This window comes from Psammomys obesus, unplaced genomic scaffold (genome assembly GCF_907164565.1).
Source record: "Psammomys obesus unplaced genomic scaffold, mPsaObe1.curated_primary_1811, whole genome shotgun sequence".
Classification (NCBI taxonomy): Eukaryota; Metazoa; Chordata; class Mammalia; order Rodentia; family Muridae; genus Psammomys; species Psammomys obesus.
The window spans coordinates 1,426,217-1,449,165 of record NW_026596088.1 but is presented as its reverse complement, the minus strand read 5'-3'; the positions used below and the strand labels follow the sequence as shown (position 1 = coordinate 1,449,165).

The 22,949-nt window shown below is 46.8% G+C and overlaps 2 protein-coding genes and 2 long non-coding RNA genes across 4 annotated transcripts in view; 2 read left to right on the top strand and 2 right to left on the bottom strand.

The window, feature by feature from the left end:
• The window catches only part of Sgf29 (SAGA complex associated factor 29), a 28,782-nt gene extending 20,861 nt beyond the window's left edge, over positions 1 to 7,921 (top strand). The window contains exons 3-10 of the mRNA XM_055627507.1: positions 301 to 376; positions 1,331 to 1,403; positions 5,804 to 5,868; positions 6,706 to 6,835; positions 6,902 to 7,048; positions 7,222 to 7,257; positions 7,337 to 7,499; positions 7,733 to 7,921. Coding sequence (XP_055483482.1) covers positions 301 to 376; positions 1,331 to 1,403; positions 5,804 to 5,868; positions 6,706 to 6,835; positions 6,902 to 7,048; positions 7,222 to 7,257; positions 7,337 to 7,499; positions 7,733 to 7,849 — 807 coding nt within the window. The 3' untranslated portion in view covers positions 7,850 to 7,921. The remainder of the gene's footprint in view (positions 1 to 300; positions 377 to 1,330; positions 1,404 to 5,803; positions 5,869 to 6,705; positions 6,836 to 6,901; positions 7,049 to 7,221; positions 7,258 to 7,336; positions 7,500 to 7,732) is intronic.
• LOC129691388 (uncharacterized) lies at positions 5,083 to 7,343 on the bottom strand. The gene is made up of 2 exons (XR_008722454.1): positions 5,774 to 7,343; positions 5,083 to 5,661 (listed from the first exon to the last, which is right to left on the bottom strand). It is a non-coding gene; the product is annotated as an uncharacterized LOC129691388 (long non-coding RNA).
• Positions 7,922 to 8,011: 90 nt separating the features above from the next.
• On the bottom strand, positions 8,012 to 11,569 carry LOC129691382 (sulfotransferase 1A1). The gene is made up of 8 exons (XM_055627506.1): positions 11,432 to 11,569; positions 10,542 to 10,698; positions 10,331 to 10,456; positions 10,151 to 10,248; positions 9,385 to 9,511; positions 9,197 to 9,291; positions 8,533 to 8,713; positions 8,012 to 8,414 (listed from the first exon to the last, which is right to left on the bottom strand). The coding sequence occupies exons 2-8, from the start codon at positions 10,687 to 10,689 to the stop codon at positions 8,302 to 8,304; spliced, it is 888 nt and encodes a 295-aa protein (XP_055483481.1). The 5' UTR covers positions 10,690 to 10,698; positions 11,432 to 11,569; the 3' UTR covers positions 8,012 to 8,301.
• LOC129691387 (uncharacterized) overlaps positions 9,577 to 22,949 on the top strand; it is a 19,880-nt gene continuing 6,507 nt past the window's right edge. The window contains exon 1 of the long non-coding RNA XR_008722453.1: positions 9,577 to 9,761. This is a non-coding gene — a long non-coding RNA (uncharacterized LOC129691387). The remainder of the gene's footprint in view (positions 9,762 to 22,949) is intronic.

The window sequence follows — 22,949 nt, the reverse complement described above, 5'->3', positions numbered from 1 at the left end:
GGCTTACATATACTTCACTCCAGCTGTGTGACAATTCCAAAAAAGACAAAACTGGAGAAAGTCAAAGGATAAGTTATTGCCAGAGCCCTGGGAGAACCGGGATGGGATGAGAAGTTCAGACTCCCATGGAGGCTGTTCAGAGAAGTGGGACTTCTGTGTGATACTGTAATGATAGCTATACAGCTGAAGCATCTGTCAAAAGCCACAGGACAGTGTGACGCAGAGGGAGCCTTAATGTAGACAGCGGGCTTTTGTTAGTATAAAAGGTCTGTCTCACGGCCTCTCGACTTATCCTTACAGGAAGAGCGTTCGAGGAGTGAGCACAACTTGGTGAACATCCAGAAGACCCACGAGCGAATGCAGACGGAGAACAAGAGTGAGTGACCGAGGGTGGGAGAGAAGGGAGGTGGACGGAGCCGAGACCAGAGCATGGGCTTAGTGTGTCTTCAGAGCGATTTTCACTTCATCTGCATATTCCAAAGTTGCTCTTAGGGCCATTGTTTCTTTTGGCTGAATGACCTAAAGTGACAGGGACTGACGACAGACTGCCTTGCATCAAAGGACCTCAGAGATCCTCAGCTCAGGACTGGAAACTTGAACATACATTTCTTGTATACATGAAAACTCTCCCTTATCTTAGAGCCCCCTGGGCACAGGGCTTTTCTGGAGTACAGCTGGCTGTGGCCTCTGAATAGGCCCCAAGGCAGGCCACACCCCTCTGCCTGAGGCTTTCTAACTCTGAATAGCTTTGGGCAGTGCATACTTCTTGGTTTCTGCACTTGTCATGGTATAGACAGGTAACAGGTTAGAACATGCTTTTCAAGAACATGTCTTTACCGTATGGAAATGTGACCATGTTGAGCAGGGAGCACTTTTTAAATTTATGTTGGGGGGGGGGCACATATATGTACTTGTATATGTGTGTAGAGGAGGCCAACCTCATGTTTCATTCTTCAGGCACCAATCCCTTTTTGGTTTGTTTGCTTACTTGTTTTGAGGCAAACTATGTCCCTATGGAGCTCTGCCTGTCCTAGAACTCACTGTATGAGGCTAAGCTGGCCTTGAATTTACAGATATCCTCCACCTGGCTCTGCAAGTGCTGAGATTAAAGCAAAGGCTTCATCTGGCATGCCTGGCCTTTTTTTTTTTTTTTCCTTGGGGAATAGAGTTTGGTTCCTGGTACTTGCTCCTGGGAGCATGTTTGAACTCCTAAAGCCTAGATTTCAGGCCCTGGCCTCTGAGCTTCCTCAAGCCAATTCTGGTGGTCTGGAACCAGAGCCACATACTGCAATCTCCTTTTGCTCATACCTCCTCATCCTTGTATTTACAGTTTCTCCGTATTACCGGACAAAGCTGCGTGGCCTCTATACAACTGCCAAGGCTGATGCTGAGGCCGAATGCAAGTGAGTACCACCCTCGGGTGCTGCTGCTCTGTTCCTGGCCTCTGGGGCTGCGCCACATAGGAGACCACAGTTTGCCTTCCACCCGTGAAGAGGCCCCTGCTTAGCCTCTCCCACTCTTGAACCTTCCCAAGCTCTTCTTCCTTCATTACCCATTCTTCCCCTTTAGCTTAGTGGTTTATAGATGGCAGTAAAGCAGCGTCATGTCCCTGCCTGTAGTTTTCTGGTCATATGACCTGCCAGTCAAGTCAGTCGAAACCCTGTTGCCCTGTCGTTGAAATCAGGATAATACCAGTCTACTAGATTGTGAACTACAGTGGGATTATGTAAAGAGAATGCCAGATTTCACAAACTGCTCTGACCCTCCCGCCGCTATGGAAATACACTGACTAGTGCAGCCTGTAATGACAATAGGGACCACTGTGTGGCAGCACTCTGTTCCTGGTACCATTCCAAGTACTTTCTTTCTTTTTCTTTTTCTTTTTTCTTTATCTGACACAGAGCCATACTACATAGCCCTGATTGGCTCACCATGTAGACCAGGCTGGCCTCCAACTGTTAGAGATTGGCCTCCCTAGTACTAGGATTAAAGGCATGCACCCCCATAGCTGGCCCAAATACTTTGTGTATTTGTTTATTTCACTTGATTCTCAAAGCACTCCTTCGTTGTAGTTTATAGTGTCCCAATTTACTGTCAAGAAAACTAAATCATAGAAGGATTATAAAATCCGTACAACTAGCAAATGAGAAGCTTGGCTCCTAAGGCAGAAATCCACACAGCTTGCTAGGTGCTGAACAGGATTTCTCTTCGTAGCTTTGGCTGTCCTGGACTCGCTTTTTAGACCAGGCTGGCCTTGAACTCACAGAGATTTGCCTGCCTCCGCCTCCCTGAGGGCTGGGACCAGGGATCAGAGGTGTGCACTACAGCAGCTAGCTAACAAAATGGATTCTTGTGAATGCCTTTCGCCTTCACCCCGGCCAGAGTAGCTTACATAAGTCAGAGTGCTGCGTGTGTTTGTTTTTCCAGATTTTGTATATTTTCCTTTCGTAGTGCTGGGGATGGGACCCAGCCCTTTAAGCACACTGGGCATGCTCTGTGCCAAGTCACACCCCAACTCTTCATAGAGTGAAAAGCAAACTGCCCCTTCCTGTCCTCCTGCTGGCGGAGTGGAGCCTCAGAAATGAATTTGTTGTGAAATGACTCTGGCAAGACTTACCCAGTGATCAGCACATTAGAAAGCTGTTTGGAAAACATGGGCCTACATTGAAATCCTTTTGCTAATTTAGATTTTCAGGCTCTTAATATAGTCAACCTGTAAACACCCAAAGACCTTCCCAACCCAGCAGCTGGGAGAGAGAAAGCAAGCAAGAGAGATGAAGCAAGAGAGTACCCCCCACTCAGGCTACTCTCCATCTAGGTCAGACAAACCCGTGCCACTGGGTGATACTGAATTCATCTGGGTGATATGTAATCAACACCATGCCGTTTCCTGTATTTCATGTACATTTTTAAATTTATTACCTATCATATAAATTGAGACGTGATTATAAAAGTGTAATAGTCTCAAAATTAGAACATTCATATCTAAAACCGTGACCCAGAGAACGGATTCATGTTTCCTCCTGAGACAGGCTCTGTTATAGTGCAGACCTCAGTTGTCAGTGTCTTGTCTCCAGTCTAGCTTGATCTGGACCAGCTTTCAGGTTCTCTTTAGCCCTTTGTGATTGACCTTCTGGAGGTTATGCATTAGTTATTCTGTAGTAGGGCCTCCAATGGGTGTGTTTAGTGCTTCAGGCATTAGTAACACAACAGTAGCTTTCTATTACAAGGCCCGAGATACTATTTATTGCTTGGTGTGGGATGTCCCAGGTTTCTGTTTTCCATTGTATAATCAGCAAATGTGTTGTTGGGAAATGCTTTGTGACTATTTTGAATACACCATTTCACATTACCTATCAGTTTAAATGTCCCTTCCATTTGTTTGTTTGTTTGTTTGTTTGTTTGTTTGTTTTTCCTGGAGCATTGGGCTGGGTTCTTGGCAGGTTTTGTTGTTTCCTTTGATGTCATATAGACTGCAACTTTGGACTTACGACGTGAAACTATATTTTGCAAATAGGCCCCAGCAACATCAGCCTTTCACAGTACCTTTGGCCTCCTGACCATTTATTGCTTTATGGGGGTACCTCACTCTCTGAGTCTTAACACTGTCATGCTAAAGCTTTACTAAGGGTTTGTGGAACCAGAATGAAATGACCCACAGTGGAGTTGTTCCTGCTGATTAAGGTTGAAGCCTTCTCTGGGAGATTTCACGCCTGCCAGCTCGCCTGCCAGCCTGGAACCCTAGTAAATTGACTTCTGGAGGTCCAGGCTAACAGGCTGAACAGGAGTAGGAATGGCTTCAGTCTCACAGGGATGAGTCCTGTAACCTGGGGCTGCTCTGAGCTGCACTGGTCTTTCTAGGCCCCTGGGGTGTTCTGCTTCTCCCCCTGGAACAGCCCCTAGAGTTTCACTATCTTACTTACACCTCACTGTATTGAAATTCCCAAAAGAAACCACTTAATGGAGGAGGATTTATTTTGGCTTCATGCTTTGAAGCCAAAGCATGTCTGTCATGGTAGGGAAGCTGTGGCAGCAGGGGCAGGAGGCTGCTGGCTACATGACATTGTACTTAGGAAGCTCAGGCCAGAACCTGTAAGGTCAGCAGTCCACCAGGCCACTTCCTTTACCAAGGCCCCACCTTGTTAAGGATCCACAGCCTCTGCAAAAAGCTCTAGCCAAGGACCGCCTGTTCAGACACACGAGCCCATTAGGACGTGGCATTCTCAAGCCAGAACTTCCTTCTTACCATTGAGGAGTGTCAGAGCTTTGGCAGGATTTCTGCAGAACTGGCGAAAGCAGTGTCAGTGACTCTCAGTGCACCTGCTTGAGTTGTGTCTTCCACTTTCTACTGCGTTGCCCTTTGTGCTTTTGTTGTTGTTTGTTTCTTTATTCATTTGGTTTATTATTTATTTTTTATGCAGCATTCTACCTGCATGTGTGCCTGTGCACCAGATCTCACCATAGATGGTTGTGAGCCACCATGTGGGTGCTGGGAATTGAACTCAGGGCCTTTGGAAGAACAGCCAGTGCTCCTAATCTCTGCGCCATCTCTCCAGCCCCTGTTCATTTGTTTTTGACGCAGGGTTTCACTCTGTAGCTCTGGCTGTCCTGGGCATGCTTTGTAAACCAGGCCGTCTTGGAATTCTCAGAGGTACCTCTGCTTCTGCCTCTCCAGCGCTGGGACTAAAGGCGCGCCACCATGCCTGGCTGCTGTCTATGCTTTCACGATTGAAAAACAGGGTTGCCTAGCTTGCAAGCGGCCGTTGGTTCCTTCTCTAGCACTGAGAAAGAAATCGCAGTCATTGTTTAGTTAATGTTCTGAGACTCGTCATTTGATGAGTATCACAGAGCCCTGACACAAACTTAGAGGCGCTGACACCCACTGTGTCCTCTTACACGATAAAGAGACATGTAAGGTAGCTGCCAGTGTCTCATGTATTTTTTTCAAGAGTGCAAGTTAGTAAATGTCTAAACCAGTGGCATAGTCATTACTATAATCAAGGGTGACTGAGTGTACATGACTGGATGTGTCCTGCTTGTATGCGACTGTCAGTACAGAGCATATAACGTTACACTGCGACGTTAAGCTGTACAATTTGTTTGTCTTTATTATCCCATGGGGCCTCTGTCACAGGATTATGACATATACAGACCAGTTGACTGAGCTATTTGGGATAATATTGTCGTTTCCTTCCTCTCTTCTTTATTTGTTATTTATATGATGTTGTGTGTGCATGTGGTTTATGTGTTTATGCAGTATGTACATACGTTTGTGTAGGTCCCCAGGCATGTGAGTGTGAGTGCACGTGGCTGAGCGTGCATGTGGAGGTCAGAGGTCGACATTAGATGTCTTCCTTGGTTATTGTCCTCCTTAGGTCTCTCACTGAGCCTGGAACTCACTGATTTGGCCAGGCTGATTGGCTCGTGAGCTCAAGGGATCCTGCTGCCTCTGTGGTAACCCGTGCTGGGATTGTAGGCACACACCGTGGTGTCTGGCTTCCATACGGCTGTCAGGCTGGCACAGCAGGTCCCTAACTCCTTGGGGCATCTCTGCAGTCTCCTTTTGTGTTGGAAGCAAGGCCTCACTCTAGCCCAGGCAGAGCTGGAGCTCATTGTGTAGCTAAAATGACGTCAAACTCAGAACAGGGTTGCAGCAGCCGCCTAAGTGGTGGGATTGCAGGTGTCAGCCACCGCCCCCGGCAGGGTCTGTCGTTTTCAGCCTGGACGTGGTCTGGGGAACCCACACCCCACGAAGCCTATGCTGAATGCTCACCCAGCATGCTTTTCTCCCTTTCTTGCCCAGCATCCTCCGCAAAGCACTGGATAAGATAGCGGAGATCAAGTCTCTGTTGGAAGAGAGGCGGATTGGTGAGTGGGAGAAAATAAAATGCAGGGCTTTTCTTGACCAGGCAAAGTTGGGACTTGGGGGATAGCAGTCATGGTCCCTGGCAGGGGAGCATGGGACACAGTGGAGTCACCCCACAGGGCTGTCTGAAGCAGAGCTTGCCCAGGTCTCTGTCTCACCCCTCACACTGCCCTTGCTCATCCTTGCCAGGGCTGGTCATCTCTCTCCTTTCTACAATCTGTCACTTTGTATTCCCACGCGAGCCACACATTTGAAGCCGGCTTAGGCCCCTTCCTTTTAGGTCTCCTCAGGTACCATTTCCTTGGCTTCCTGACCTCTGTCTTGCCCCAGGGGCAACTCTTTGCCTCTTAGTGTGATCACGGTACCATTTTTCTTTGTTTGTTTTTGTTTTGTTTTGTTTTCAGTTGAAGAATGTGATGAGCCATGGCTGACGAGGCCAAGGGTCTACACTAGATAACCTATGCAACTTTTGCAAAAGGTCCATACACTAATGAAAGGAGACCCACATAGATGTATCATTCTAGGAGTTTTCATTGACCCAGCACATTTGCCTATCTAGCACCCATCAGGAACCAGAGTGAAACCTGCATCCAGGAAGCCCCCCCCCCCCATGTACATTTTTAGTTCTTCTTTATGAAGGGGCCACCGTCCTGACATCTCACCCATTTGTGAGTTAGACCTGTCAATTCCTTAGACATCAGCCTCGGGTGTCTGTTAGAATGGATATGGATGAGGTTCGGGGATCCCAGCATAATGTGCTCTACCTCAGAGCAGCTACTGGGCTGTGACGGGGTCAGGCACCACCCACAGGGCCTCAGAGGTTCACTTGCTTCCCACAGCGGCCAAGATCGCAGGTCTCTACAATGACTCGGAGCCGCCAAGGAAGACCATGCGCAGAGGGGTGCTGATGACGCTGCTGCAGCAGTCAGCCATGACCCTGCCCCTCTGGATCGGGAAGCCTGGTGACAAGTAAGGGCAGGAACTAGCCAGGGAGGGCTGGTGTCAGGGGTCCAGACTAACAGGCTTTCTCCACAGGCCCCCACCCCTCTGTGGAGCCATTCCAGCCTCAGGGGACTATGTGGCCAAACCTGGAGACAAGGTGGCTGCTAGAGTGAAGGCTGTGGAAGGGGACGAGCAGTGGATCCTAGCTGAAGTAGTCAGTTACAGCCACGCTACCAACAAGTGAGTGTGCCTGACTGCATTCTCACCACAGCAGCTTCCACAGCATGGGAGGGAAACTTTCCCCAGAGGGTGATGGGTGGGCTCCCTCGAGCTTCTTCAGCCAGTCATCCTCAGTCCCGAATGCAAACTGTACCCTTTGTCCCAGCACCATTTCTTTTTTTGTTTGCCCACAGGTATGAGGTAGATGACATTGATGAAGAAGGCAAAGAGTGAGTATCCAGGTGGGGCGCAAGCTTCACCAAGCTTCTGGAGAAGCCTTGCTGGTCATACCTATATTGTTTCCCCCAGGAGACACACCCTGAGCCGTCGGCGAATCATCCCACTGCCCCAGTGGAAAGCCAACCCTGAGACAGACCCTGAGGCCTTGTTCCAGAAGGAGCAGCTGGTGCTGGCCCTCTATCCCCAGACCACCTGCTTCTACCGTGCTCTGATCCACACACCCCCCCAGCGGGTAAGGAGCCACCGTGGAAGGTCTTTAATGACACCAGACCCTTAAGTATTGATCCCCATCACTCTTCCGGATACCTGCCCGGTGCTTTCTTACTGTCCTTCGTCTCTTAAACATAGGCTTCCTCTTGACTCCAAAGCTCAAGAGGTAGGCAGGTGCATCTAGGGCTCAGGGCAAGGAGAGGCTGCCCTGGCACAGAAGCATCTTGACCAGGCCTTCCTGTGTGCATCCCACAGCCTCAGGATGACTACTCGGTCCTGTTTGAAGACACCTCCTATGCAGACGGCTACTCCCCTCCCCTCAATGTGGCCCAGAGGTACGTGGTGGCTTGTAAGGAACCCAAGAAAAAGTGAAACGAGCTGACAGCCTCATGGGAGAAGACAACAAAGAAGTTCCTATAATCAAATAAACACTCTTCCCCCTCACCATGTCTCCTGGGCCTCACTGCTTCAGACCCTCTTGCCATCCCTTATCAGGCACGTGGGATTGATGGCCGCAGGAGGGAGGAAGCCCAGTCAGCTCCCAGTGGCATTTATTCTTTCAGGTAAAATACAGTTTATCTCTTCTGTTTTTGCATGTTTGTACTTTGAGGTTTTTTTTTTTTTTTTTTTTTTTTTAAGTGCTAGGATCGATTATTGCTTTCCTGACACATGTTGATAAAGCCCTCTGCCTTCAGCCTATTCATTCTCCTGGCTCAGATTTCCTGTAGGCACACATTAGTCTGGGTTGGATACATCACATTTTACTCTTGAGGTCATGAGGGATCATGTCAGCTCGCCTTGGTTCCCAGTGTAGCCATATCCACTCACAGTTCCCAGCGGAACTTGAGGTCACAACCTGCCATCGTCTTAGCATAGTGGGCATCAAAGTGCTCGTTCTGAGCCACGGTGAAGGTGTTTTTCCAGTCCCCAGCGATACCTGCAGAGAGAGACCGAGACAGAGAAACCAGATTCATAGCCACAGGAGAGGGCCCACGTGACTGCACCCAGCCTCCCTTCCACAAATACTCCCAGTGCCCATGCAGACGACTGCCCACCTTTCCTCAAAAAGGGAGAAACACCGTGGTCCATAACATCGTTGGGGATGGTGGTGTAGTTACTCATGGGGTTCTCCTTCATTTTCTTGAAGGATGTGTGGTGAACAATGAGATCCACAGTCTCCTCAGGCAGAGAACGCCCCAGAAACTCTAGGACCTTCTTGATCTCCCTTTTTGGGTTCTGGAGCAAGGAGAGGATCTTAGTTTGCATGCTTATTGGAATAAGATTGGAGGGTCACCCGCAGGGAGCAGGTCACTTCTCTCAAGGAGTTCTCAGACCTGGTGCCCTCACTCTGACTGAGCCTCTTTCCCTGGGGTGAAAAGGTAGCTTCCTACCCTGCCATTTTGGCATGATCCCTGTGGGTTTCTTCTGGGAGAGGACAGGGCAGACTTTGGTTGCTGGTGCGTAGGCTTGGCACCTCTGGAGCAGGGAGAAGCAAGAGCAGCAATAACGGCACATATGGCTGACACTTACTCCATGATAAGGGCTGTGCAGCACTCTCTGCTGAGCTGTGCTGTGGTCCTACGTCAGGAGGTGGGATAGGAAGTGCTGGTCTGGAGTGGGGCTAGGATAGGATTGGGGCCCAGAGGGCCAGGACAGGGCCAGGTGCAGTTGCTGCCCACCAGCTGTGACACAGGAGGGAGTGGCAGCAGGTGGTCTCACCTCCTTCATGTCTTCATAGAAGAGATAGAGAATGGGATGATTGTGTCTCAGCTCCCACCATTCCTTCACATGCTGGTACCACGACCCATAGGACACTGGGGAAGAGGACAGGGGAAGGACACGGGCCTTGTCAACACCAGCTGTGACTCCTAGGTCCAGCCCTCTGCTGCCTGCACACTCAGACCCACCTTTGCCGTCCATGAAGTTCTGCAGGAAGCTGTCCCAGGTGCCCGGATCAGGGTGCAGCTTGGCCATGTTGTAGAAGTTATAATAGGAGACAACCACATCCTTTGCATTTCGGGCAATGTAGATCACCTGCAGGGGCAGACAATTCTCACTTTTGGTTCCCCGTCCTGCTTTCCTGTCACCCTTCACAGGAACAAGTGAGTTGGGGTACCTTCTACCACTTGGGAATTCCCAGCACATTTGGGATGGCAGTAGAGAAAACAGGACTGGGAGTTAACTTACATCTCGTGTGGGTGTCACTGACCTCTGATGCCAAAGTCCTGGCCATCCCATTAGCCAACTGTTTTATCTGACTCCCTGTGGTCAGCACGTCCACACGGTAAGTCTGGGGCCCCACCAGCCCTTCTGTGTCCTGTGAGCACCTAGACTCTGCCTCTCTAGTTTACATGGAAGAGTTCAATTTTCCTTGTCATGTGAGCCTTGCCAGACAACCAGGGACCCTCCATATGAGACAAAAAACAGGCCTTGAGTAGTCCTGAAATCTCCAGAAGAACAAACCAAAGCTAGGATGATCCCGGGCCCCCCCTCCCCCGAACCCCTTTGCCTCTTCTTACCCCCCCTCCCTCCTTCCTTTTTATCTATCTTTTTGAGACATGGTCTTGAACTTGCTGCGTAGCAAAGGCTGACCCTAAACTTCCGATCCTTCTGCCTCTTCCCGATGCTGGAAGGTACTCCTATAATTGGGGGTTTTTGGTTGTTTATTTTTACCTTGACCTTCTGATCCAGCAGACTCCGAGGGAGCAAGGACAGGGGCAGATGTGTCTTCAGGAGCCGTGGGGCTGGTGTCTCTTCCAAAGTTTCAAGACCTACAGTTGAGCGGGAAACTTCGTTAAGCTGGGGCCTGGTCCTCCCTTTCTCCACTTGTCTCTAGCATCCCAGTGTACATACCTGAGGGAACCCCTGGGCATCTGAACTCAAGGAAGGGTACCCGTTGGTAGATGGGGGCCCGGCGACACTTTTCCAGCTTACCACCGTGATAGATCATGTCCAGGATCTCACTCATCCAGGTAGTACCTGGAAAGGAAGGAACAAGAGGTAGTGGGGCTCAGGGTCTGGACCTGCTTACCAAAGAGCGTATGTAAGGGGAACCCCTCCTCACCAGACTTCGGGTACGTGCTGATAAGCAAGTCATCAGGCAAGGGTGTCAAGTTCTGCAATGGCCCAATAGCCTCTGCGAAATACTTGATGAGTGGGACGCCCTTCACAGGCACCAGCGGTGGGCGGGATTTATCCTCAATCAGCTCCATGTTGCTGCGCTGAGAACAGAGTAAAACCTTTTCTAGCAAGGTCACAATACCATGTGCTGAACTCTTCCTTAAGATTGGGACCCTGAGGCTTTCACAGAGCTCACCAAGGTGGGCAGGTAGATCTGGGATCAAAGGCAAGTCTAACTCCAGCAAAAGTCGCTACTCTGGCAGCTATACCTCCGCTCACCTGCAGAATGCCCCATGCCCCTTGTGCCCAAGCAAACAGCCCAGGCATTAAAGCGCTCTGAGGCGGAACCAGTACAGTGTTTATGCTTTCCGGCATATCCCAGCAAGCACTTCAGAAAACTTTGGGCAGCCACTGGGTGTCTCTTACTGCTTCCTGGTGCAACTAACTGTAAGCTGATGGCCTGTGGGTGCCTCCCCACTCTACTCCCCCTTCTTGGGCTTCATCTTACTTTCAGAAATGCCCCAGACCGTCTAGACCTGATTTTGCTCTGAGATAAACATAACCAGTTTAGCTATTAAGCTTGTTACAGGGTTGGGAGAGACTTTTTATTAAAATGAAAAAGGATTCCGAAAGCAGCCGGACAGGGGAGGGGACTCGGACAAGCTCCCGGTCCTTTTCTGAGGTGGGGTGTCCACAGGGAAAGAGCAGAGAGGCCAGAGGCCCAGGCAGGGATCAAGGAAGACTAATCAAAGCGTAGAAACCAGCCAGCGCTTGACGAGCGCTGGAACCAGTGTCTGGGCAGGACAACGGTGGCCACCCCGCTCTGCCACTCACCCGATCCTGAGGTTCTGAGCCTCGCCTCCCGGGTGCTCAGTGGTAGAGATCTTCGTGTGGGTGTTGCAATGTGGGGAATGCAGAATTGGTCTTTGGGCTGAAGATTTTTTAAGTCCCAAGTGGGAGGGAGTGGAAGCAGTGCTAGGACTGGCTGTTCTCCAAAAAAAAAGAGGGTGGAGATGGGGCGGAACTCTGTTACCATCACTGTGGACTGTACGTTTAGCCTGTAGAAAACAAGGCGGGGACTAGGCAGAAGGCCGAAAGGAAAATGGCTTTATTTCCTGCTTCTGGCTCCTTCCTTGCTCTCCTAAACGATTCCAGCAAAGAGAGGGAGGTGGCCTGATGGAGACAGTCATTCCTGTCCTGCTGGCTCCAAGCCAGTCTTAGGACACCCTGGGTTTAGATTATTGAAACCACAGCAATACCCAGAAATTCTGGCTCACGTCAGGGAAAGTCCAGAATGATGGGAGGGAGCAAGGTCAGGGAATTGGAGGTTCAGCAGAATTGGGAAGGCTGTTCATGAAATGTGAGTCTAAAGGCCCTGAAAGGTAACCTAGCCCTCATACCTTCATGGCTGCTGGCCTGCCTCAGCCAGTACTACATATGACTGGTGAAGATGGGTTCCCAGGAGGGTGTTTAACTTCTGGACTTGCAAGTGGTTCTCCAAAGACGGGAAGAGGCTGCAGCTGGGAGAGTCCTAAGGCCCCGGGATGGGGAGGAGCCCTGCCCCCTTGATCTTTGACGCTGTAGAGGCTCTCTACATCACAGGTGTGTGTCTCCTGACCCTTACCTCAGAGGAGAGCTGTGGCAAGCCAGACAGCAGGACCCTCTGAAAAGAGACTTAGCTTCCATTTCTCTGGGGGAAATTCTGCTTGAGATTGTATAAACTAATGACTGCTGCAAGGTTTGGTATAGGGGAAGGTTTTTATTGTAGCGATGAGGGAGAGCACAGCCATGGGCTTCTGGAAGAGTCCAGAGAGAAATGGACTGAACGTGGCTGGAAAACCGATTGGGCCTGGGGTGACGAGATGGAGACAAAGAAAAGGACCAAGATAGGAAGACGAAAGAGAGAGCCCATGAATGTACATCGCTGAAAGACAGGTTACAGGCATGAGAAGCTGGGGGAGGGGCAACTTCTGAGCTGTGGGGAGTTTCGGGATGGCATTGGGGTGAGAAAAGCCAGGGTACCAGCCTGGATCTGAAACGTGGAACCTTGGTATGCTAATAGGCTCCAAAGAGAGCCATTTGTCCCTTCTGCCAGCGATGAGGAAATGGATTGCTGGCTTTGGACCCAGCAGAGACAAGGTCTCACACTGTAACCTAGGCATGGGATCCACTAACAGGCACCTATGGAGAGAGGATCCTCTCAGAACTGGGCACCTATGGAGAGTGTCACCAGCAGAGCAGAACGTCTATGGAGGGACATTTTGTGTGAGCATTCCTGGGGAGTCCATCTTGGCCCTGTGCACACTTTAAAGGTCTGCACCCCGGTTCTGTCTGGAAAGAGGCACATTGCTTGGGACTAAGATGCTGTGGGGGCCTCAAAAACAGGAAGTAATCATGTTAGTTGTCCGGGGTTTTTCCAGCCACAGCTCCTGGGAGGAGGGATTAGGGGAAGGCTGGACAGATTGAATGAGAAGCTTGACCCCACTCTCTTTAGCCAGCTAAGAGGCGACTGAGGACTGCTGGCTCTGAGACAGAGGTGAGGGACATTGCCTACCTTTTTTCTGCGCCATAGGAAAGGGTGCTGGGTAAATCTGGAGGCCAGAAGCACCAAGACAGAGGGTAACAGGTGGCACAAACTCCAGGACTACCTCAGCTGTGCAGATGTGGAAGAAGCTTGGTGCAGCGCCTCCTTCCTACAGAGTGTTTCATGTTAGAGTAGTGTTAAGACGGGTCCTCCAATAAGAGATCTCAGTCACTTGGAAAGCCAGCCGGGTGGATATCAGAAACCCCAAAGTTTACAAACTGGGAAGTCCCCGGAATGGAATGAGAATCTGCAGTTTCTCCTGGTACACAAAGAAGGGAAGTCTCTGAGTGATTTTAGTTTTGCTGAGCAGCTGACCTCTGAACACTGTGGGCTCAGCACCAGTTTAAACACGATAAAGCAGGAAAATCTCCACCTTAACTGCCTGCCTCTCTCGCTTGCTGGGCTCCACATCCAAACCCAGAAGCAGCTACTCCAAGCCACTTCTGTGTTTTCATTTCCCTCGATCCATGTTTTCCCGTGCTGTTTTTATTTTACTTTGAGAGGTGTTATGTGGCACTTGCTGATCTTAAACCATATGTAGCTTGAGAGGATGGTCTTGAGTTCTTGATCCTCCTGCTACTAACAAGTGCTGGGGTTCTAGGCATGGGACGCCACTCCCAGTTTGATTTTTTAAATTCCTTTTATGTTTATCCAATTGTGCTCTCATACCTCTTCTTGTTGTTTATTTATTTTACTATTGCTATTTTTCTGTTCTTCCTAACATGATTGTCTTGTCTTCTCTGTGTTTTAACTATGGATTCTATTTTCTCTTTTATACCTTCTTCCTTTATTTCACTCAAAGCTTTTCTACTTTTACCACATTTTTTTTTAATTTTGAGACAGAGTCTCTTATTTAGAAGTGGCTGTCCTAGAAGTAGAGATGTAGTCCAGGTTGATCTCAGACTCAGAGATCTGCATCCTAAATTCTGGGATTAAGCATACCTCATGATGCCCAGTTATGCTGGGTTTTGGCAGTTTATTTTTTGTAGTTTTGATGGCATCATAGTTGACTTCAGATTTGAAGAGCTTTTTTTTTTTTTTTTTTTTTTTTTAGTTTTTCAAGAGGAGGTTTCTCTGTGTAGCCCTGGCTGTCCTGGAATTCTCTCTGTAGACGTGGCTGGCCTTGACCTCGGAGATCTGCCTGCCTCTGCCTCCCTGAGTGCTGGGATGAAGGCCTGTGCCATCACCACTCAACTGAGGTGTATTTCTATATCTGGTTTGATTTGTATAGTTGTTGGTTCAACTGTTTATTATGTTTTTCTGTGAGGAATGCTGGGGATTGAGTCCTCAAATGAAGGCCACACCCACCCCAGCAGGTACACAAATCAGAACAGAGCAACATGAAAAACAACACGGCATGTGCCCTCTAAAACATCATAACGTCTCAATTACCATATCCAAGGTACTGAGATGGGTAACATGCTGGAGAAAAAATTCACAAGTTGGGTACAGCGATGGTTGGGTAGTAATCTAATAGAGAAGAAAGAAAACAGTATTCCAGCCAGTTAGAAAACAAGATCATAAGAATCAGCAAACCTCTTTAGGAACACTAACTGTAAATGGTCTAAATTTTATGTGTCTGGGCATTTTGCCTATAATATATATGCGCCTGGTACATGCAGAGGCGTTAATCTCCTGGGACCAGAGTTGCAGGTAGTTGTGAGCCTCCATGTGGGCTCTGGGAATCAACACACAAGTCATCTTGAGTAGCCAGTGCTAGAGGCTTGAGTCAGGCGTGGGGGAGCATGCTTTTCATCCAGGTGGAAGAGACAGGAAAGGTGACACAGTGAGACTGTTTTGCTTTTGTTTTGTCAAGACAGGGTTTCTCTGTGTCACCTGGGCTATCCTGAACTTGCTTTGTAGAGTGGGCTGGCCTTGAACTCACAGAGAACCACCAACATCTGCCTCCCAAGTGTGCCAGCCAGGCTGTGGTGGTTCATGCCTATAATCTCAGCACTCAGGAAGGCAGAGGCAAGCTGATCTCCATGAGTTCAAGGCCAGCCTGGTCTACTTACTGACTTCCATTACTGCCATAGAGAGACCATAGTTTCTCAAACAAAGAAACTATCCAAATACATGGGGACTGAACAATAGATTTCTGAATGACCATTGAAGAAATCAGAGAGGACATTACAAACTCCTAAGAACTGGGGGCAAGGGACGTGACTCAGTCGGTAAAGTTCTCACGTAGCATTCATGCGGCTATGAGTTCCCAAATCTCAAGGGCTTAGAAAAAAATCCACCCACAAATGAGTAGACGAAAGAGAGCAGGGCAGGAATTAAAGAATGGAGCCTAGAAGAACGCTGAAAGGTCAATGAAACTGCCATTGGTTGGTTTTTGAGAAGACAAGATTGACAAACCTTTAGTCATACAAACCAAAAGAAACAGAGACAGCTCAACTGAAATTAAGGATTGTCAGTTGTGGTAGAAGACTTTCCAACACAAGCACCAGCTCCTTACAACCTCAGGGACAGCCATTAGGTAAGGGCAAATCCTTGACTGCTCCAGGAAAGGATTTTAGGATGAGTCAAAGTGAAGCAGTCAGTGAGTTTAATTATTGAGACAGTCACAAAGAAAAGGACAGTGCGCGCGCCAGGACCTGGGTGTGTGCTACTTAAAGAGAACTGCTTATAGTTCCTTACAGTGGCTACATGATCCTATGTTTTTTCAGGTTGCATTCTCAAAGGATGCTGCCTCATCCTGCACAGCATCCGTCCCTGGGTACTTTTGGGGGAATAAAGAAATAACACAGAAGCCGAGGAGTGGTGGCACAGGCCTTTAATCCCAGCACTAGGGAGGCAGAAGCAGTCGGATCTCTAAGTTCGAGGCCAGCCTGGTCTACAGAGCGAGTTCCAGGGCTACACAGACCCTTCTACAAACGAACAAAAAACAAAAACAAGATAACACACTGACATGGGTGCAGAAGAGCTGGGGTCAGATGGAGAAGCTGCAGCACTCCAGAAGCTTAACGTGTATGCTACAGATGAACAAGGAGGTTACACCAGAACACGGAGTGAGGTTTAGCTAATCGTGGTGGGAGCACTCTGTGAAAGGTCGGTCTGCAGGCTGTAAACACAGGAGTGCAGAATGGACATTTTCTGCAGATAGGGTCAACATTTACTCTCTGACTGGAGGAAGGTTTTGCCATCTTGCTGAACCTCACCCAGGGCAAGGCTTTAACCCTGCTTTGAGTCCTTGATATGGCCATGCCCATGTAAACAACAAACACTCTGATAAAGTGCCTCCTTTCTTAGGCGATCACAGCTGACCCTGCCTCCCGTTTTCTTTATGCTGCTTTGGAAACCTAACACACTCAGTACTTCCCTGCAGGATGCAATTTGTGACAAGGTATAAAGATTAAACAAATGGGCTGGAGTGATAACTCAGTCATTAAGAGCGCCGCTGCTTTTCAGAGGACTCTAGTTCAGTTCCCAGAACGTACATGAAGGCTCACATCAGATCCAGTTCCAGGGGATCTGATGCCCTCCCTATTCTGACATAAGCGACAAGCACACACTTGGTGTGCAGTCATATACATACAGGCAAAACGCTTACACACATTAAACCTGAGAAAAAATAAGGACCACGCAAAAATTAAGATTTAAGGTTTAAAAAGTCAAGTAAGAATGTATCAATGGTTTACTCCTCTTAAAGATTTCTCTCTGTAAGAGGTTAAAGGTAGTTACATACCTGAGAGATGCTGGTTAGACTTAGGAATGAGAGTTAATGAGGAGTTAATGTGGCAAACCTCAGGTTACAAACACCCTCGTCCTAAGTAAGCAACTGTCATGTTCTTGTCCACATCCTTGTTAGGGATATCTTTAGAAAAGTACATTTCCTCTGTATCCAATTCTCACTCTATTACTCCGTTCAGGGCGTAAGGGCCCTTGCCGTGCAATCCTGGTATTCGGAGTTAAGGTCGGCCTGGGCTACATTGGGAAACCCTGCTTTGCAAAATGGGGAGTGGTGAAGAAAAGGGCTAGAGGCTGCAGGGAGTAAAGAGCACTGGCACTCACCTGGGGACTCACAACCATCTGTAACTAGTTCCAGGGGATTTATCACCCTTTTCTGGCCTCCACAGGCACCGGACGTTAACCTGTGTCCTTTGGAAATGCAGCAAGTGCTCTGAAACACTGGCCCATTTTTCTGAGTCCATTACACTTACTAATAAGCTTTAGAGTACAGCTGGACAGATGTTGATCTGTTCTAAACCATCTACACTATCCCGCCTACCCCATGTTACTTCTCATCTAGTCTCACCCTGGCCACTTCTGCTTCATCCCTGTCCTTGTGGCCCCATGACCCTCTCCTCCCACCCCCTCCCTGGGACACGCAGGCTGGGAACACAAGTCCTGCCTGCTGTCTCCTCTGCCCAGTCTCTTCTGCTTCTTTATTAACCAATCAGAGATAACTGGGGAACAGTTTTTACATAACACTGAGTTAGGAAATTCCTTAAAAGCAATGATAATGCCAGACTCTCTGTTAGCATTTAGCTCACTGCTGGTTCAGCAGTTAACAATTAAATATAGAGACACAGCATAATGCAATGTGAATGAAGGTCACCTTATACCCTATTTCATTTCGTTTTGTTTTTTTGAGGCAGGATTTCATGAAACTCAAGCCCATATGAAATGTTCCAAGTAGCCGAAATGGCATTGATTTTCTGGTTCTCCCGAGTATAGGAATTATAAGCATGCACTAGCTCTTTTGTGGTGCTGGGTTACCTAAAGACTCTAGGCATGTGCTCTACACATCCAAGGCCCACTGACAAGTCTTTTTTTTTAATTGTTTTATTTGTTTGTTTGTTTGTTTGAGGGGGGACGTGTTGCCCAAGTCATAGTGTGTGTGTCTATCTGTGTATAGGTCAGAGGATAACTCACTGGATTCATCCCCCCAGCCCTTCTACACTGAATCTCAAGGAATGAACACAAGTTGTCGGTCAGACTTAACCCACTAATCCCAAGGGGAGAGAATAAGAGCACTACCACAAGTTTTGAGACAAAATTGAAGCAAGCTTTATTTATTAAATACTGGGACCATGGCCAGTATCCATGGTCCCTAGTGGAGACCCATGCCCAGAATATGGCACTGAATTACATTAGTCAGGGGCTCATAAGGCAGAACTCACAAGGCTACATATGTCCAGCCTTCATCCAATCAGAAGCAAACAAATATCCTGATACACTTCCTGCCTTCATGTAACCATGCACATATCCTGTGCATTTGGGGCAACCGAGTTTGTACATGAACAGCACATTGCATTCCAGGAATGTATCTGCCCTTGGTTAACTGGGGCTTTACAGGTTTCAGGCATTTTTGTTTGTTTGTTTGACTTTTTTTTTTTCCTTGCCTGTCTTGGAACATGCTTTGTAAAGCAGGCTGGCCTTGAACTCACAGAGATCCACCTGCCTCTGCCCCCTGAGTGCTGGGATTAAAGACGTGTATTCAAGATTGCTTAAGCACAGCAATTTAAACTTAAAACATGATGTTTGTTACAATAATGATTAAAGGTACTGCAGCATTTGGTATAGAGGAGGTTTATTATGGGAAAGGGGAAGGCGGCAGAGACAAACTGAGACTATAGACAGAGTTAAAATTTGTCTAGTAAGTGGGAAAAGTGAGGAATCCCAAGACCAAGGGAAAAACTCATCTGGGATCCCTTTGAGCTATGGCAGATCCAGGTCTTTGGACTTTTTTTTGATTTCCTGAAACTCATGAATTTCATTTTACAAAGGAAGTATATTAGTATCACCATTGTATTAAGAGCCATACTTTAGAAAAAGCAGGTAACAGGTGTCTGTAAGACAGCAAGAGCAGACTCATGCCCAGGCCGTTAGGACTAGTAAAAGCTATGGCTTTTGGGTTAAGTATACACATTAGACAGAGATGTTTTTAACATGATGAGAAGCATCTTTAACTCTATTTCCAGAAGACAGCCAAACGGAAATTAAAATCTCAAGCTTGTGACTGAATAATAAGCAGTCAGTGCTCCATCAGCTTATCAGAACTCTATTGGTCAGTGTCAAAACTCTGAACCTTTGGAATCTTATAACAACATAAGCACAACAATAGCATAGAGGTGGGGAGAAATCTGAAATATCTTTCATTTTTAATATGCCTTAGATTACTTTCTTAGATCATTACAACTTGCATTTACATACCTTAAAACACCTTTTTAGACCCACACACACTTTACAAATGAAAAAAAAACCTTGCATTTACCAACCTTAAAATGCCTATTTAGATCCTCCAATCTTCCTTGCATTCACCAGCTTTGAAACATCTTCTTAGAGAGGCTTTCCTTCATAACTTTCATTTACCAACCTTGAAACATTATCCTAGATCCTCAATTTTTTTAGATCCTCATAACTTAAACTTTCATATCCTCAGACCTTACATAAACTTTATATCTTTTTATCCAGTTATTCACCATAAGACACAATTAACATGAAGCCTGTGAGCAAGGCATACCTGTTTTCCTTTCTAAATAAGAGATCTAGTACCTAGCAGTTCTAACTAGCTAATGAATTGACTAATGAACTAACAGTGGATCTGACTGCTCTTTAACTGCGAAGCTACCATTAGCTTAGCTTAGCCATCAGTGTGATCCAAGACCTGAGGATAAATTATAAGCTAAATAAATGTACCTACCAATCTATGTACCAATCAAAATGACAAGAGATGACTAGTCAGTCCACCACCTAGGCAGTTGTCCCTGGCTCCTGTGATCTTATGGCATCATGAGCAGAGGCAGTCTGGCCATCAGGCATAGAAGATGAGAGACTGTTTCTGTGGAAAAAAAGAACATGAAAGACTGATCTCACCAACATTATCTCTTCAGCAACATGAAACAATGACTCTCCAGGTGTCCACAGTATAAGCTGGGCCCTAGTGGTGGGCCAGTTGGGGTAGTCTTGCCTAGTGGTTAGCATACCACAATCCAGACTCAAACTCATCTGTCGTTGTGCCCAAATCTCTTGAGACACAGATACGAATAGAGTGCTCACTTACTGGCTGGTGTTCAGCTGCAATGTCAGGATCCTCAGTGGTGGAGGGGGAGGTGTCTTGGGGATCCCAGACGAGCCCCCAAGTGTTGTGCCCAGATCTTAAGGTCCACAAAGACCACCAGGAGCCAGACCACGTATGCAAAAGCAAAGAGCTTTATTCAGGCTTAAGCTTGGTCTGTCCACCGTCACCAGTGTGGTGGAGCAGAGAGGAGAGCTCTGAGCAGCTACATGGCAGGGTTTTTGTTTGGGGCTTGAGCAAGAACCCAGAATTCTCAGCTTAGCAGTTACACGATTGGATGATACTCAGCAAGGGCAAGCTTGTTACCGAGTGACTGGCTGACTAACATCAGGAATGTTAGGTTGGTGGGCTGCCCAGCACAGATGGCCCACCCTGAGATAAGATACCTTCCCATTCTTGTGGTTACCTCCAGGCTATTCCTTGGGTAATTTTATGGTTTTCTTATTCCTGGGATTGGTGACCTATGGCCTGGTTCCTGGGACTGATGACTTTTGGTGGGAGGGGGTCAGGCCTGGTCCTTTCAGCATCGCCATTGTTTGTAATCTGCTGTGAAATACATATTGTAAAAAAGGCAATAGACACATCTTAGCAGAGGCTTAGGAAATGATTTTGGGTTAACAGCATGAACACTCTTTAAGGTGAGCTCAGGGAAGGCAGAAGCCTTCTGTGAAGTAGAAGAGGCAATAGCTCATTTGATCTTAATTTTCAGTATGACTGCACATCATGAGAGAGGGCCTTCTTCCCTCTCTCCAGAAGACTGGATGCATATAAATTTAGCACAATGGGAAACATTTTTAGTCTACACTAAACCAAGGGAAATTTAAAATCTTGAGCTTGGAACTGTGATAGTGGACTATATGGAATGTTCTACCAGAGTTAGAGCTCTGCTGATTAATGTCAAAGCTCTGAACAGCATTATTACAACAGTAGCACAGCAACAGGAAGAAATCTGAAGCATTTTTCTTTTCTTTATATATATATATCTTAAGTCACCTTCTTATAACCATCTAGGCTTTCACTTCTATTTGTTAACCTTAAAATACCTTCTTAGACCCAAAAATACTTTTGGGTCCTTATAAACTAAGTGTCTGTATCCTTAGGCCTTAAGTAAGCTTTCCATCTTTCTATCCATTCATTTACCCTGAGACAAAGAAGAGATTTCTAGGAGCAGTCACTGTCCTTTAGCTAAAGGGATAATTAAGTTACATCTGAGACCTGTTTATCTTTAACATGAGGTCTCTGAGGCAAACCTGTTTGCCTTTTAAAATAAGAAATCTAGTAGTTAGTAGTTTTAACTAGCTGATTAATTGACTGATGAACTAACTTGGTGGATTACCTTGGGGTAAGGAGCTGATTGCCCATTTTCTAGCTATTAAGCTACCATTAGCTTAGTGGTCAATGTGATCAGAGACCTGAGAAGGATAAATTGTAACCTAAATGAATCTATATATGAATCAGTGACAGAGACTAGTCTATAGTCTACTACCTAGACAGTTGACCCAGGTTCCTGGGGTCTCCATGGCAACATGGGCAGAGGCAGTCTGGCCATCAGACACAGAAGATGGGAGGCTTTTTCTGTGGAGGAGGAACATGGGAGCAACTGACCTCACCTCGTCTTTAGCAATGTGAGACAATAACTCTCTGGGTTTCCTGTTTGTCCAAAGTTCAGGCTGGGTCCCAGCAGCCGGCAGGGCATTAGGGCAGTCTTTCCAGTGGTTAGCATAGTACATTCAAGGGTTGGAGTCATCGGTCATTGTTCCCAACTCTTCTGGGAGACCTTGGGGAGTTACTTTTAGGCTTTGGGAGTCTCTGTTATTTAAACATATTAAATGCCATTTTCAGCAGGTCTCTGGCAGGTTTGAGGGCTAGCATATCTGAATTAGGCAATCTTTGTCTGTCTTTAGTTATCGGCTCTAAACTATGCCTTACAAACATAAAACAGAGGTTATGATCTATAATTATGTTGTATTCTGCAGATAAGCGTTTGAGGACCACATCTAGCTCAAGTAGATCTAAATAGATAAGCTTTGCTTGTTTCTAGTTACTTTCTGTTTAACTTTGAAAACATGTACGGGAGGCTAAATGAAGCTTACTCTTGTAATTAATCACATTGGTTCTTAGCATGACCACAAATATATTTCTGAACACATTAAAGGATTTGATCATCTATAAGATGACTGACTGTTAACTTGCATGTCTTAATCATCATTAGCGACTAGGACTTTAGGTTCCATCCCTATTAGGTTGGAGCCTTAAAATCATAAACATAGTCTATGCAGAAACTAGGAACCTTTTTGATCTTTTTGTGGCATACCACTATAGAGCATAATAACAGCTTCCTGTATGATTTAGTTTATAAAAAGTCTATGGCTTATAAAAATATAAAGCTGTGTTGTAGACTAATAACAGCAAAAAAACATGTTTTTGAGGCAGTGATTTTTAACCCTTCAAGAGTGAAGACAGAGCATAACAACCAAGTTCTAACATTGTAAACAACTGAATGTCTCTAGAATTAATATATCCCAACTTGGGGGCTGGAGAGATGGCTCAGAGGTTAAGAGCACTGCCTGTTCTTCCAAAGGTCCTGAGTTCAATTCCCAGCAACCACATGGTGGCTCACAGCCATCTATAGTGAGATCTGGTGTACAGGCAGAATGTTGTATAAATAATAAATTAATCTTAAAAAAATTTTTAAATATATATATATATATATATATATATATATATATATATATATATAT